The following is a 16851-nucleotide window of genomic DNA, read 5'->3' as shown; positions in this document are numbered from 1 at the left end:
GTGAGACTTCACGGGGAATCGTGGAAGGGTATCGTGGAGGGTTGGAAGGGAGTGGGAGGCTTGAGCATTATTCCGTCAGTAGGTAATACTCCCTTTTCACGCACAGGGGAATATTCCTGCGAGCCAGAGAAGCCAGAGTAGAGGGGCCCTACCTGTCCATCCTCTGAGTCCTGCGCTTCACCATTGAAGCATCAGCACTCGAAGCCAGACCTGTGCCTCCGTGGGAATCAGGTGAGCGTGACACCGGATCCCTCCCGCTGCCCGTCTCGCGCCACAGAGGGCGGAGATGCTCCCAGGGACCTGGGTGATGCCGCACCACATCCTGCAGCCCTCCACTGCCCCCCTCCTACGGACCACTGAGCATAGCCACAACAAGGTAGGGTGGAACGCGGGGGTGGAGGACGGCCCGACTTGCTTGGCTCCTGGGCTCCGCACGCGCACCGGCGGCTGCCCTTCGCCTCCTCGCATCCTGAATCAGCATCCGACCTGGGCTGTCGGTCCCGCGCCGCCAGTGCCACTTGTTGAATTGGGGCCCCCCTGCGGCGTGCCTGGAGGCGGCCCCGAGCCCTTCTCTGCAATGTCGGATCCCCGCGCATTGGGTCTGCCTTCCCGCTTCTACTGCCACCTGCAACTGATGGGGCCCTCGGCTACACGCTGTTGCCTCATGCCTAACAGTACACCACGGATGGTGTACTAAACGCTGCCACTTAACCTCATAGCTACAGACAACAAGCCTGCTCGCCTACTCTGTGCTCCATCCACCCCCCTGCTGACTGCACCATCTGTGTACCGAGGTACGGCCTGCCAACCTCCTTCCCGCTACTGCTGCGATCACTCTACTGCTTTGGTGTGCGCGGGCCGGCGTGGCTGAGGAGCTGGCGCCGGTGCTGCTCCCCCACCTGAGGCCCTTGGCGCTTCTCTCCTGATCCTCTTGCCCACACTGTGTCATTGATCCCTCCTGCAGGCGCCCGTTTCTCCTGGATCCCTGGCTGCGGGTCCCTAACTTGAACAACTGCGGAACCCGTGCTCCGGCTGGGCGGCCCACCGTTTTCCCCACCCCTCTTGTCTACGCTCCAACGCTCCTGGGCTGGTGTGGGGACCTCACCAACCACGGTGACATTTGCACCCTCTGTGTGCTTCCCGGTGCACTCGGACACGCACCTGCTGCCTACCAGTAATCACTGCTGAACGCCTTCCCGCTCGACATGGGAACATTGTCTTCTCGCAGCGTAATAGCTACACTAAACCTCCTACGGTTGTGCCCCCATTGTTCTCAAATAAGGAACACCTTGACTTGCAGCTCTGCTTCCAGGGGCCTCCTGTCGGCTCAACTATATTGGCCTATACCCGTGTGCCCACTCGCCACCCCACTCCTGTGCTAACTGCACATACGCTCCACGCCTCATGACCTAAGGGTAAGTACCCGCGTTGGCACCTATTTTACCTCTCTCAGCCTCCCCGCAGAGGCTGGAGTGCCTCACCCTGGACGGCCCACCCTCGAGCCAGTAACCTGCGCCGCGTCCTCTTACGTCACATCACCGATCCAATGATCCAGCGGCAACATCACGTCTGGTTTACCCCTCCGGTCCCCGTGGCATTGCCGTCTGGCTCGGTGTGCTCTAGTGGGGACCCCTGGAGTTCCCCCCAGCCTCGTCAACCGCTTTCCACACCTTGCTGCCCTCCCCCCTGGGCACTCGGCGGGGCTGCGATCGGAGCGCCTCCCGCTACAACTATACTGAGCCCCGGTCGCTAGACGCGGCCTATCACCATGACTAAGGGAGCCGGGTCTAGCAAGAAGCAAAGTTCACTAAATATGTTCGCTAAGACTCCCTCCAAGCCGCTAATGGACCCTGCGGAGGAGTCACTGTCCACCATGGCGCTCTCAACCTCTGATGACTCGCAGAAAATGCTGGAGTACATGTGAGAGGGCTTCACTACGCTACACACTAAGTTAGACGATATGAATGGGACCATCTCGTCCATAAAGGCCCATATCGAAAGAACAGACAGTAGGGTTGCCGAGATCGAGACAAGGGTTGGCAACACGGAGGACGACCTGGTTTCCTTACGCGCCGCTGTGACCACTCTGACCAGCCCGGTCTCTATGGTTGAAAAGAAAAAGGATGACCTTGAATCCCGCTCCAGGCGGAATAACCTCCGCATTGTTGGTATACCGGAGGATAACATTAAAGAGCCCATGGAGGATTACGTGGAACGTACCCTTTTAACACTCCTGGATAACCCCAAGCTTTCGGCACAATTTGCAGTGGAGAGAGCTCACCGCTCCTTGACCGCGAAGCCCAGGCCGGGTGCCCCACCCCGCCCCATCATAGCCAGAATCCTCAATTTCCGTGACCGTGAAGCCCTGCTCTGGGCGGCCAGGGCCAAAGGGGAGCTGCACCTTGGGGCGGCGAGGGTACACTTGTACCCGGATTACTCTGTGGCTGTGCAACAAGAGTGTAAAACCTTCCTTGCGGTGAAAAAGAGACTTCGAGACTTAGGAGTCAAGTACTCCATGCTCTTCCCCACCAAGCTGAGGATCGAACACTCCAATCAAACATACTTCTTCACCATCCCGGAAGAGGCTTCGAAATTTATAGACTAACACATTCCTGGTCGATTTAAATAGTGTTAATATAAGTTTCATGCTTTCAATATTCGTTATCATACCTGGGCCACGGGGCCGGACCGCCACGGCGCCTCCTCCCCCACGATGCCCACTATTCATTGTAGTGTATTATTGTACTTTTTGCCAAGGTTACTCCATTACCTCTCTGTGTAGGTGATGTTTCGCGCCATGCTGTTGCATCGTGGACTGTAATATCCGTTTCTTGTTGGATTCCCGGCTCTGACCTACCCGCTATTTCAACCCAGCCACTTCTGTGATTATGCCCCGGGACCCTGCCCCCCCCCCCCGGACTAGGACCACACCCAATTCTTTTGATGCTGTGTCATGGCACACGGCTGCACCCCACTCTCCCATGGGTCCTTGCTTATAGTTCTGGTTCGATGTAACCCGCACCCACTCTAAACGCCCCGCTTTATCCTACTATGTAGCATAACTCTCCTTGCGCTCTTCCCAGCCCGGGCCGCCATCGCCGACTGCTAACAGACCCCCAGGCGTTGATGCCTAAAAGTTTGTTTGTTTTGGTTTTGTTCGGGTTTCGTCCCTCTGATTGGGGGAGGGATGTGGGTGGAAGGAAAGGAATATTATGGTTTAAAAATGTCTTGACAGCCTACAGAGGCGCCGCAGGCACTGCGCCCAATCAATTGATATATGTAGTCAGGCGACCGCAAATACCTAGGGTACACGCCGTTCGTTTCACTGAAATCCACCTTTACTTATTCCACCATCAATCACCCCTCAAATATGGCTGACACTACTCTGACCTTTATGAGCTGGAACGTCAGGGGATTAGGCAATTATAAAAAGATGCGACAGATTCAGCTCCACGCTGAACGCCACGGAGTAAAGATCCTATGTTTGCAGGAAACCCACGCTCGCTCGGAGCAAGGTGAACGATTTTCCAAACAATGGGGCCCCCAGAGGTATTACACTAATTATTCCACTCAGAGCCGAGGCACCCTCACCCTAATACATAGAAGTCTGAAATTTATGTGTTACCAATCCCACATAGATCCACTTGGTAGGTTTGTGCTCATCACTGGTATATTACAGCATCAGGAGATAGTCATCCTGAACATATATGGTCCCAACGTCGACGACCATGACTTCTATCTTCACCTGGTCACTCTACTTGAGAGTTACCCCCTGATTCCTATTTTGTGGGGCGGGGACTTCAATACGATACTAGATGTCAACCTGGATAGATCGGGTTCTCGTCCTCGCCAACTGTCTAAGGCAGCATATTCTATCCTGACCTCGCTCCCCCGCCTGGCAGTGGTGGACGCTTGGCGCCTGATGAATCCTGAGGACCGTACTTACTCCTTTTACTCCTCAGTCCATGATTCCCACTCTAGAATAGATAGATGGCTTGTCACAGACATACTGATTAGATGCGTAACTCACTTGGCCATTCTCCCCAGGACGCTGTCAGACCACTTACCGGTACTTATCTCCTTAAACTGGGGATTAAACCCCAACAAAACAAGGCAGTGGAGGATGAGTCCTCACGCGCTTCTTGACCAGGTTTTTGCCTCCGAGCTCGAATCCTCCATTGAGGAATATTTTGAGATTAACACAAACTCTGTTTCAACACAAGCTGTGCTCTGGGAAGCCTTCAAAGCACACACGAGAGGGGTTGCCATCTCCAAGAGCAGTGGCATCCTGAAGGGCATCGGTGCCGACATCACTACCACCGAATCAGCCCTATCCGTCTATGAATCCCAATACGCTGTGGATCATTCCCCGGCTACTTTAGCGATGCTGGGTTCTGAACTGGACAGGTTCCGTGGCCTTGCCAAGCGCGAGGTTAAGTTCCTGGACTCCACCCGATCGGCGAGGAAATACGGCGAGGGAGAGCGCCCCGGCAGAATGCTAGCTAGGCTGCTACGTCGCAAATTCAGTGCCCCCAACATACCAGCCATTGCTAGACCGGATGGCACACTCGCCACCTCCCCCCAAGACATCAATTCTGAGTTCCTCGCGTTCTACACCTCCCTGTACTCAGAGGTTGATGGTTCCCAGATTTCTGAAATCGATTCCTATTTAGAGAACCTCCCTTTGTCAGTTCTGTCAACCGACGCTAGCACCTCCCTCGAGATGCCCTTCACCCTAGAGGAAATTGTGGAGGCCATTGAGTCACTGGCATCGGGGAAGGACCCTGGCCCAGATGGGCTTCCGATGGACTTCTACAAACTATGCAAGGCCCAACTAGCGCCGCACCTACTGACCCTGTGGGAAGAATCGTGCGACAGGGGCATACTTCCACCGTCCTTCCGGGAGGCATTGATTACAGTGCTCCTTAAACCTGCTAAGACCCCCACGCAGTGTAGCTCATACCGACCCCTCTCACTGATTAATAGTGATATTAAAATATTTGCCAAACTACTTGCCAACTGCTTAGCCCGATACATGTCCCACATTATTCATCCAGACCAGGCCGGCTTCGTCCCTGGTAGGTCCACCTCCCTAAATTTAAGGAGACTCTTCAATGTAATCAGCAGAATCGACCCGGCCACACAAGCAGTGGCAGCTACATTGGACATACAAAAGGCATTTAATTCAGTTTCTTGGAAATACCTGTGGTGTGTTCTTGAGAAATGCAAATTCGGCCCTAACTTCCGCACCTGGATAAAGCTCCTTTACACCGCCCCGTCAGCCAAGGTCCGCACGAAAGACAGGTGCTCTTCCCCCTTCCAGATATTTAGAGGTACACGCCAGGGATGCCCCTTCTCCCCACTCATTTTTGCTATAGCCATGGAGCCCTTTGCTGACATCATTCGGCACACTCGCACAGGGGCTTGCGCACATCAGGCCAGACTGATAGTCTCTCTCTCTACGCTGACGATACCCTGCTGTATGTTCGATCCCCTGAAATCAATCTTTCACCTATACTGACAGATGTGGCTCGATTTGGTGACACATCCGGTTTGAAAGTTAATTGCTCCAAGTCTACATTATTTCCACTCACAGATTTGACACAACCCCCCCCCCCCGATCTACATGGGTTCAATTGGTCACCTTCGAGCTTCACCTACCTGGGGGTGGTGGTCTCTCGGCACACGTCACAGCTGCGTGACGACAACTACCAAACTTATCTAACTAACCTGGAGACTAAAACCTCCAGCTGGATTAAACTTCCCCTCTCACTAGCAGGCATAATTGGAATACTCAAAATGATTGTATTACCTCAATTACTGTACCGATTTACCAATCTGCCTCTGTGGCCCGGGGATACCTTTTTCCAAAAACTGCGCAGCTTATGTAACACCTTCCTTTGGCACTCTGGGGCCGTCCGCCTCAAATTATCCACACTAACCGCCCCTAGGGCATTGAGCGGTTTTGGCGCACCCGATTTTATCAGATACTGGGTGGTGGCCCAATCACAGTTCGCTGCATACTGGTTCAATACCATTGATTTCCCCCCCCCCCCGCATGTTCGCTGCGAGAAGCTAACTGTCTGTGACCGAGTGATCGGATCCCTGGTCCTCCAACCAATCTCCCCTGACTTAAACTCTGCGAATCCTGTAGCCAGTACATCCTTGGCTCTTACCAAATTCTGGTCCATGGTCGACACACCCCACCCGTTGCCACTGTGGAACTTCCTTCCCGATGTTCCACACATTCCACTATCGGTGGTCACTCGCTGGGCCGCTGCTGGCTTCCTGACGCTGCGCGATGCCTTTAAACAGGGAAACTTTATAGAATGGTCTGACCTTCCTCCCTCACTCAGGCGCCGACCCTCGGTGTGGCTACAGTACTCTTCACTCCGCGCACATCTCAAGTCCAGATATTCAGACTTTCCCGCATTGCCCACTGATGAACCTATAGTGGAGGAACTCTGCTCCCATCTCTCCTTCAGAGGCAAGGTGTCGAGGCTCTACTCCTTACTACAGACTAGAGCGGCCCCCCACTTCACCGAGCTGAGACGCAGATGGGAGGAGGACATTGGTTCTGATTCACCGACGAGAGGTGGTCTTGGATGTGCGCTCGTACCCACGAGGTTTCCTACAACACTAAATTTAAACTCATCCAGTTTAAAATCTTACACAGGTATCATCATACACCTATGAGACTTCACTGTATGTTTAACGCCAACTCCCCCTCCTGTCCTAGGTGCGGCGCAGATCAAGCCTCCTATATACACATGTTGTTGCTCTGTCCCCGACTGTCCCAATTTTGGTTAGACATTTGCTCTACACTGTCTGATATTCTGGAACACCCAATCACGCCTACCCCACTGCACTGCTTATTCCATGACTTCCCGCAGTTACCCCGTGATTCTAAGAAACTGGCAGGTCTTTGCATGCTACTGGCAGTTCGCTGTATATTACTCTGTTGGCTCTGCCCTAGAGCGCCTACCTATATACAATGGCTCAGATCCTTGCAAACATTTTTCAAAAAAGGTAGCAGGCGCCCCTCTCCAGAAAGAACATGGCATGATAACCTGTAATGTGTTTTTTTCCCACTTTGAGAGTTTGCAGCCATTGCTTTTTGCTCACTGTACATTTCACAGATGGGAAATACCCATTTGCATATCAGTCTTTGACCCTCCTTTGGGAAAGGTACAGTGAGAGAAAAGCGATGGCTGCATACTCACTGTGGGTAAAAACCACAGATCAGGTTATCATGCCATGTTCTTTCGAGAGAGGGGTGCCTGCTTGCTTTTTTGCATTTAAATAAATATAGAATAGACATCATATAGAATTGAACCAGCCTGCAAGCCCTCCACATCATGTGCTGCTCACAAGGTAAGCCCTGCTAGGCAGTTGCATTATGTTTTGTGTCTGTGCGATTTCAATAATGGCCACCGGCATTTCGACAAGCCTGCAACATCTTCAATGCTCCATTGACATGTTATGCGGATTGGCCGCCTATTGCTTCATCTTATCCAATCACAGGGAGCCGGCAGGCGAAGCTGGGCCCACTTCAAAGGCCCACTCGCAAGGCCTTTGTTTTTCCCTGGCTGGTGCGACGGCCACCCCCTGCCAAAATTCAATCGAAGCGCTACACTCTAGTGAGCATATCTGATCCAGGTAAGCACGACTGCTGGCATGGCTATCAGTCTGCCCACCACGCTTATCACTCCGCTTTCTACAGCATTCTGTTCCACCAACAAACCCCACCGTCAGCATGCACTTGATAGCACCATCTAATCGCCCAATACGCTCTAAGCAAGACCGGAGTGTGTGTATATAGTTAAATCTCGATCATCTCTGTGCATGCTCACAATCATTTGCCCAGCTTCCACTGGAACCATCTTGCCAGCACTTGCCGACTAAGCGATTAGCTTCCATGTTTCTTCACATCTAACATTCATTATCATAATTCTAACTTCGAGTGCCTTATGGAGTCTTTAATTTATTTTACCCGTCTGCATTTTTTATGCAGCCCTACGCTCTAAGAAGGAAGTCTATCCCATATAGCCCTTAGTCCAGATAGATAGTCCATAGAACTCTTCAAAATACTCAGAGCAGGAGAATATAGGCTCACCTGATGTGGTCTCAGTTGATAAGGATGCCGTTTGGTGCCTGAGTATTCAGGACGCCATGACAAATAAATTGAAAGTTATCAGGGCGGATCTGACTCGCAGGAAAAAAGAGCAGTCGTCCACTCCCAATAAGAAGGGGATAGATCCCTTTACAAGAAATCCCGCTATACCTCAATTTAATTTCTCCCCCATTTCAGAGGAGGAGCTTTCAGGTATAGTGAAACGCCTCAGTAACTTCCTGTAAAGGTGATCCTTGCTCTGCACTCATCATTAAATCAAGTTGACAGGGTCATGTGTTCACAAACCTTGCCTTGCCGTGGCTGCACTGAAAAAGACGTGCTGAGAGTGAAGGTTTTCCCAGGAGCTTAGTTGCTGCAATTGCAGAGCAGTGATTGTGCTGTAACCCGAGGCCTGTAGCAGAAAGCAGCCGAGGGACAGTGGAGTGAAGGAGTCTCCAGTTGGCGTGGCTGGACCTGAGACACCAGTGCTGCAGAAGGGGGTGGGTCCCAAGTGTGCCCAAAGCTGTAGTAGAAGTGGAAGAAGTCAAGAAGGTGAAGAAACCCTCAACCACAGTGTTCCTGGAGCCTGTGAGTGAAGCTTGGCGTTCAGCTTCACTCCGAAAACCTTAGCGGTAATGTTACCAGCTCTAAAGTGGCTCACATAAGAGTAGAAGCGAGTATAATCTGTTTGTCATTGTGGAAAGTATTACTAACAATGGAAATGTATCACACACACTTCTAGTAAAAGTCATAGAGCTCCAGCAAGAAGAAAACATCTAATTTCCCATTGTTAAACTTTTAACGTTGCTGGAGTGGTCGCTTGTTCCTAATTAAAGAGAGGAACGCCTGCAACAATGTTCCGAAAACCCTAACATTGACTTTCACAAATGTTACAGCATTAAAGGAAGGTAGCGCGTGACCAATTAGGATTCCCGAGAGGAGTTAGAAAGCATCTCTGTGATAATACGTGGGAATACAAGCGCTTGCAGTTGTTTAAGGTTAAAGATTGTTAGGCAGAAACCTGTGCAGTTCCCTTAGGGACCACTACAAAAGATTTAAGACTACAGGTGTTTCGCAGTAAACCCACTTGGTAGCAGTCTGTAGCACACAGATTCACTTGGTAGCTGTGGCTGAGCAGTCAGACTTCCCTCAAGAAGAGTTAGGCAGTATGCAGAGTATACACAATAGGTACAGAGACACAGTAGCACAAACAAACACTGACCAGAGCTTTGGTGTAAAAGTATATCATTATTTATTTAAAAACACACTTGTAATTTACACTAGCAAAAACAGGTAAGTAAATTCAGCACACAGTCACTATCGTATATATACAACCCTATTCACTTATTAGACAAGTCTTAGTGAGAAACACCACTTATTTTCAGACAGAGGTGAGCGCTTAACATAAGATGACACTCTAATAAGTTGTAAAGAAAGGGAGGAAAAAGGCAGAGTTAAGGAAGCACACAAGTTTCAATACTTTTACAAAGAACCACGGTAAGGCAAGATAGGCAGAGTTCTACTGGAGAGCAAGGAAGTCAATTGCAAGGCCCACTCTTGGAGAGAGCAAGCAGAAGGGGTCCAGGTTCACACAGTGGGGTTATACCCAAAGAGTCTTGTAGATAGTTAGTACAAAAAGGATGAAATTAAAGTCAGGCAAAGTTAGCTAGGTTGTCCCAGGCCAGCCCAGGTTAGGAAGTCAAGGCTTTACTGTCATCCCGAAAGATCTGTCGCAAGGGAAGCCAGGCGGGACACAGTACCTTAAGTGTGAAGGAAGCTCCAGCGGGGGCAGTTGTTCCTGGCAGCAGGTGCAAGTCGGTGTTTCGTCCAGAGGAAGAAGAGGTCTCACCGTGGAGGAAAGAGGAAGGTTGTTGCACTGCCAGGGAAGAAACCAGCCGCGGAGTACTCCGGTTAAAAGGTACTACCCTTCTCTTTGCGGTAGTGGTAAACCGTGGTATTCCGGTTGCCGGGGTGCTTGGCACCCGCAAGGCGGCCACGAGATGCTCCAGGAAGGTGAAAAGAAGGCAAAACTGGTTATCCCCACCAGTCAAGGAAGAAGACTCTCCGGACTGGAGATCTCCTCTGTCGTTGGGGAAAAGTGGTGAGATGATTCAGCAGGGCTCCACCAGTGGTGTCGACGTTGCAGGTCGGCTCAGCTTCTCCCTCCTCAGATTCTTCGGTCCTGTGGCGACTTCTGAAGTTCCAGTCCCCAAAGCCCTGCTTTTATGCAGCACACCCCCATTCACTCAGCCTAGCTGTCAATCAAACATGCTAAATGGTGAGCCAGCCGGCTCACCACTTGGGCCAATCACACAAGAGTGTGACTTGAGTTACCAAGGTAACTCAGTCCAGGGTGCCTAAACCCCCTCCCACACCCCATGTGGTACCCAGACAGAGTGGCACCACTTTTGGAGGCTTCTGTGGAGAAGCCCGCCAAAAAGTGGAACAAAGGGCTTGACTTGGGTTGGAGTCGCAGAAGAGAACACAAACGCCATTTTAGAATCGAGTTCTGGCAATAAATACCAACTGGTGAATAAATATTAAATAAATAGACCGGCGGTATGTTCGAGGCTATAAGAATTAAATAATTAAAGTTGGTAGCCTCGAACAATGGGAAAATCCCATAGAGATATATTCGCGGTCGAATATAAAAAGTAGTATCCACTGCCACCAGCCAAAACTCGATCAGGGGGGACGGAGACGTGCCCCCTCGAACAACAGACCCCGGGGCAATCGAATTGCCCTGACCAGTACGTCCACAATATGATGGTTTGTACTGGTTTCTGTTCATAATTTGTGACTAGCAAAGCCAATGGTGACTTTACATGCCCTGGGAGACAGTAGTCAGTCCCAGGGTATGGAGTCTATGTTGGGGGGTCGTTACGACACCCCTGGGTTACGGCACGGAGGGTGCTGTGTAACCCACAGCAAAAAAACACATGAGACCCTATGGAGTAAAAGACCCCATAGCCCATAAAACACATGGAAAGTTAAAGGAACACCTCAAATCATGTCTAAGAGTGGGAGCAAAAGAATCTCACTCTTAGCAGGAGAGAAAAAAATAAACCCCAAAAATCCAGCAAAGCTGCTGGGGGACTCATTAGGTTTGGGAAATTATCCACAGAGAATTCTCCCTAACAAAGATCTACCTTAAAGATTGGTCGTGTGTGCCTAAATCTGTTTTCTCTTTGAAGACTGCACCTTGTAACATTAAGAACAAGTATTCTTTAAACCTAGAAGAAGTTGTACTAACAAGAAGAACAAATATTACTCTATCAACCTGATTTGTGAACTTGTTATAGGGCCAGTGTCCCTGATACAAGTGTGTCATTGTTCTTGAATTTGGAAGTGTGGCAATACAGCTTCAGGGTAACTACTGGAACCAAGAAGGTGTGATTAAAGCTGGTGAAGGGCGCTGTGTACTTGTAAGAAGATTGAGCAAATAATCTGTCATGCTGAGACTGCTGAAGTTGAGAGAAAGTCAGTTTTGAAGCAGAGGCAGGTTGTACCTGTGGCAGTAAGACAGACAGAAGATGCTGCCCTTTTGTTGGAGCATAGGAAAAAAGATAGCCTTGCCTAACCTGTAAAAGTCCAAGAATCTGGTCTTTAAATGTCTAAAAATTCTGAAATGTAAAGTTGAAGTAGAAATAATAGAACTGTGGTTGTGTATGTTACATTGAACCACCCTTCTACCACTGTAGCAGTGGTAGAAGGGTTGTTGTCAGGGTGGTTGTCAAGAGGAAAGCAAGAGCCCAAGAAGAACCATCCTGACAAGTATACCAAAAATACTGCAGAGGTCCTAACCACTTGTGAAGTTGTAGAAGGGGAAGTTGTTAATCTGTTCTTTAAACTGTGGCAAAACAATCTTGCAAATAGTCTATCCAGGACTACCATTGGTGCGGTTTTCTTGGCTTTGTGGTTACTTGGAACTTATAAAAAGTGGTTCAAGACGTTACTTTTTCCTTTTGTACATTTGGGGAAGTTGACTTTGGACAATCTGAGGAAGGGATTTATCAAGGACGGTTGAGGGTCATCCAAATACTGGTTAATTGTTGTTTACTCACTTATGTTGTGTATGATTTACTTTGAATGTTTTGTTGTTTAGTGTGAAGGCCAGTTTGTTTATGTTAAGAGTTATTCCCTTAGCCTTTAGAGTAGGTAGGGAATTCCCCGCTAGAGTAGGATTAGGAGGAATCATCTGAAACCTTTTTCTTTAATAAAATGTTTAATTGTGAGAAAACTACATGTAGTTGTCTGCCTCCCATTACTGACCCCTCACAATACAAAGTGTATGTATACATTCAATGCGCCATCCTAGCGAAGCCCAGATATGAAACAAAACTGTAAAAATTAGTATTTTAGTTGTGTTATGGATGTTGATTGAAAGGTATGAGGTACATATGTTTATAGGTCTGTGATGTTATGTTGTTTTTCAGGACCCAGTCCAATTCTAGTCATTTGTTCTACTACTTAGATTGTATTAGCACCCGCAGGAAACTGGGGCTAAAATCCGGAAATGAAGGTCAACATCCTGGCCACAGACACCCCTCCTGCAGCTCTGCCATTGTTTATCCACTCCCTAAGCACCCTTTCCCCCTCTTGCTGGGCGCCCTCCCTGCAAGCACCCTGACGCAGCCTACACATCCCGCAACCCCACCCCACAGCACTCACTACACCACAGCCATTGACATAATAAAGGGACATGCAGCGCCCTCCCTTCACTGTTAGATCAGCGGACCACTTGGTTTGTATTTTGCTTGGGAAATAGGCACATTCTGTGAGGTGTAAGCCGATGTTCTGTGCACAATTATTTATTAACACGTGTATGTTTGCCCATGGTTTTGGCGTGTCAAGTGTAAAATGTCATGTTCAACCTCGTGGAGGCTTTCGCTTTGCTCCAGCCAGCTTGCTCTAGCAGGCAGTTACCACCCGTGTACACCCAACCCCTGGCCATTAACCCTATATTATATGTGCGCAGAGGCGCTCAAGAAGGGTGTTGGCAGGTGGCCGGTTCCTAGTTTAAAGTTGGCCTTGATGGTGAAGTGGTCTTTTGGTAGTTTCTTTTTGAGGGCAGACCTAGGAAATGTACTACTTAAATACAAATGTTATTTAATTGCAGAAGCTGTAAAAGAGAAAAATAAACCTCAGTCGCAGGGATGGTCGTCTTCTCGTCAGAGTCGGAAAAAAAAGGAACTGGACACCGAGGAGAAAGTCGATGAACTGAAGAAAGATGCATATCTGCGAACATGTAAAGAGCATCTGGAATCTATATTCCTTCACTGGGAGCCTGCTTTCCCAACCCCTTCTGCTGAGGAGGATGGAATGAAAGAGTCGCAAGCTGACGCAAACGGCCTTGTGTGTAGGGCTACTTTTATTACAGTAAAATGGGTACTAAAGTCTATGTCCACGGAAAGTTTCACCTGGCAAAATGTTTCTGGGATGCTACAGTGGCTTAAAACAGACATTTTACCCCATGCCCCTGTCACTGAGCAGATTGCTGGAGACTGTGTACTGAAAAGTGCTCTCTTTAAGATCTATAACCGAGCCAACGATGTGGGTGTAATGATGACCTTTAATTACGAAGTGCTCCATTTGTTCAACACAATTATGATCCAGCTGCTGGATGTTCAGGGCCTTCAAGAACATGGCTTTCATCGGTCTGTACAAGAATTCTGTCACCGTGCTGCAAACGAAAATGATGAGCAAAAGAAAGGTAACTTTTCATTACTTTTATATCAAGTTAACATCTTTTCATGTATCGGGTGTTGCAATGTTGGTGGGTGGTTTTGGCAATTTCGAAAGCTTTATTTCATCAAAGAGTTAAAAGTAGATATGCAACACACACTTTCCATTGGATACTTAATCAGTTTCATGGCAGCTTGTTAAAATAGGTTGGATATTTTGGTTATTTTTTTTTATGGGTTGGCTCTGCCTAAAAATACAAATTCGTTCCTGATATGGCCAAAAATGTATGTGTGTTGCGTGTTGGTCCTGGAATGGTAAACGTATAAATGGAGAAACATATTTCGGCATAACAATTAAAGGTAGGGCAGCAATTAGTCTTACCAGCACCTGCATGTCGAGTTGTGTAGGATGTTACACAATACAAATAATACGCAGACGCGGAGGTTCTCTTAACACGTCTTTATTCATTCACACGATCTTCCGAAGTCCCCTTACTTCGTCATATCCCGTCCCTCCCCTTCCTGTTGCCTCGTGTTCCCTCACACGTGACAGGGGAGGAATGTGACGACATCACACCCCCCCGATACTAAACATTAAGTTCACTATCAGGGCATCTCCTCAATGAGGCGCGGTGGTCGACGTCGGGATCTCTGGGGTCTCCAGTTATTTCTCTCACGCGACTCCAGAGGTGTCCAGCGGAGTTCATCAGCGTCGGAGTCATCTTGGTCTCCTTCATAGGGTGCATCTCGCATCTGAGTGTCCATTGGTACGCATGGTTCGACTAGTGGTATGATTCCAGGCATCTTCTTGAAATGAGAGCTGTTTCTTGTTATTGTGTGGGCTGCTCCTTCAGCTGTGATGAGAGAGCCTTTCCTCTGTGTGATGGTGAGGGGCTCTGCATTGAACGACGCCATGTTTTTGCGGTGTTGTGGCTGTCGCACTACGACGATGTCCCCTGGCTCTAGATTATTCTCCTCGGCTCTCCTTCTCCGGTCTGCCATGGTTTTCATATTCATTTTCTGGGCCGCATCATGCAGTCTCATTTCAGTGTCTCCTTTGTACCGTTCTTCCTCGAGTTCTATGTGTGGTAGCCTAGTTCGCACATTCCTGCCAAACATGACTTCTGATGGTGACTTGCCAGTGGTACTGTGTGGGGTATTTCGATAGTCTCTCATCAATTTGCATAGTAATTTTTCCAGTGGCTCTCCTGTCAAACGAGCTAGTTGCGTGGTTCGTTTGATGCTTCCCATGAACCGTTCAACTGTGCCGTTCGCTTGAGGCCACAACGGTGTTACTTTCCTGTGGTGGAAACCCATGTACTCGGCAAAGGTTTTGAAGTCTTGGCCTGTGAATGGTGGTCCATTGTCCGATTTTACTACCTTTGGGATCCCGTATGTGGCAAACATCCTGTCCAATGCGGGGATGGTGTGATGTGCTGCTGTTGATGACACAACTTGCGCATCAGGGAATCTTGAGTACTCATCGATAACTACTAAGACATATTCACCCCCTTCCAGAGGACCAAAATGATCTACAGCAATTTCTTCCCAAGTTCCGTTGGGTAAGTCAGTCATTTTGAGGGGTTCTGGTCTGGTTTGAGGGTTAAGAACTACGCACGTGGGACATGTTTTCAGTAGTTCTTCCACTTGAGTATCTAGCTGAGGAAACCATACCCTTTGTCTTAACATCCTTTTTGTGGACATTATTCCCCGGTGTCCTTCATGTGCAAGATCAAGAACTCTTTTCCTTAATGAGCGAGGAATAACTAGTTTTGTCCCTTTCAGTAGGAGTCCCTCTGTTTCTGCAAGTTCTTCTTTCACCGTAAGCAGACAGGTGATGTCTTGTTTGGTTACTTCTTCCGCACTTTCCTTGAGTTGTTTTGCTTGTTTCCAATGTCCTGTCTCAAGACATCTCAAAATGACCTGTATTGCTGGGTCCAGGTTGGTTTCTCTGGCTATGAGTTCCATGTCCAGTCCTTGTGGTGTGCATTCTTGGACCACATACCTAATGTATTGGTCTGCAATGGATGGATCGGAGTGGCAGTCTTGAATGGGATGACGTGAAAGAAAATCTGCAGGATTCTGTTCCTTTCCGGGTCGGTGAATAATGTTGAATTGATAGTCCTGTAGCCTTAAGGCCCATCGAGCTATTCTGGGAGGCATCTTGGCTTGAGCATTTCCATAGATGAATAGTAGTGCCTGGTGGTCAGTGACTATGGTGAAAGGTTTTCCATATAGGAACAGATGAAAATGTTCGCATGCCCACACAACCGCCAAGCCTTCTTTCTCCGCTTGTGAATATGCTTGTTCAGTTTTTGATAGGCTGCGACTGGCGTATGACACTATGTGTATGGCCTGGTTGTCATTGTGATCTAGTTGAGTTAAGATGGCTCCTAGGCCGACTGGACTGGCATCCACTATCAGCTCTGTGTGTTTCTGTGGGTCAAAATACGCCATGTTTTTGGCATCAGCGATGCGATCCTTGATGCTTTGGAACGCTTGTTGGCATTCGTCCGTCCATCGGAAGTCAACGTTCAGTTTAGTGAGGGCTCTCAAAGGTGCACTGACGGATGCAAAATCCTTAATGTACCTCGTGCAATAGCTTGCCAGACCCAGAAATGATCTCAAGTCGGTGACAGAGGTCGGTGGTGTTGTGTTTGTGAGTGCGTTGACTTTTTCGGGATCTGGAGTCATTCCATTTTTGGAGAAGATGTGGCCGAAAAACCGCAGGGTTGGTTTTCTAAATTCACATTTGTCCTTATTCAGGGTGAGGTGTGCTTCTTCCAGTGCCATGCATACGCGCATGAGGGTGTCGTCGTGCTGTTCTTGGGTTTGTCCAAACACAAGGATGTCATCACTGTAATTTAGACAATTCGGTACGTGCTTTATTACATTATGAATTTCTGACTGAAATATCTCGGCTGCTGAAGAAACTCCAAAACTGAGCCGCTTGTATCTGTAGAGGCCCAGGTGAGTAGCAAAAGTGGTAATGTACCGGGATCTTTTGTGGAGTTCCAACTGATGGTACCCTTTATTGAGGTCCAACTTTGAAAA

The 16851-nt window shown here is 48.8% G+C and overlaps 1 protein-coding gene across 1 annotated transcript in view; it reads left to right on the top strand.

Annotated features, from left to right (window-relative positions):
- URB1 (URB1 ribosome biogenesis homolog) overlaps positions 1–16851 on the top strand; it is a 2274827-nt gene that overhangs the window by 2155485 nt on the left and 102491 nt on the right. Inside the window, exon 38 of the mRNA XM_069636341.1 lies at positions 13233–13826. Within this exon, the coding sequence (XP_069492442.1) occupies positions 13233–13826 (594 nt within the window). The remainder of the gene's footprint in view (positions 1–13232; positions 13827–16851) is intronic.

The sequence above is a fragment of the Ambystoma mexicanum genome, chromosome 7p (genome assembly GCF_040938575.1).
Source record: "Ambystoma mexicanum isolate Mex_15411 chromosome 7p, UKY_AmexF1_1, whole genome shotgun sequence".
Lineage (NCBI taxonomy): Eukaryota > Metazoa > Chordata > Amphibia > Caudata > Ambystomatidae > Ambystoma > Ambystoma mexicanum.
This window is presented reverse-complemented; position numbering and strand designations above follow the sequence as displayed.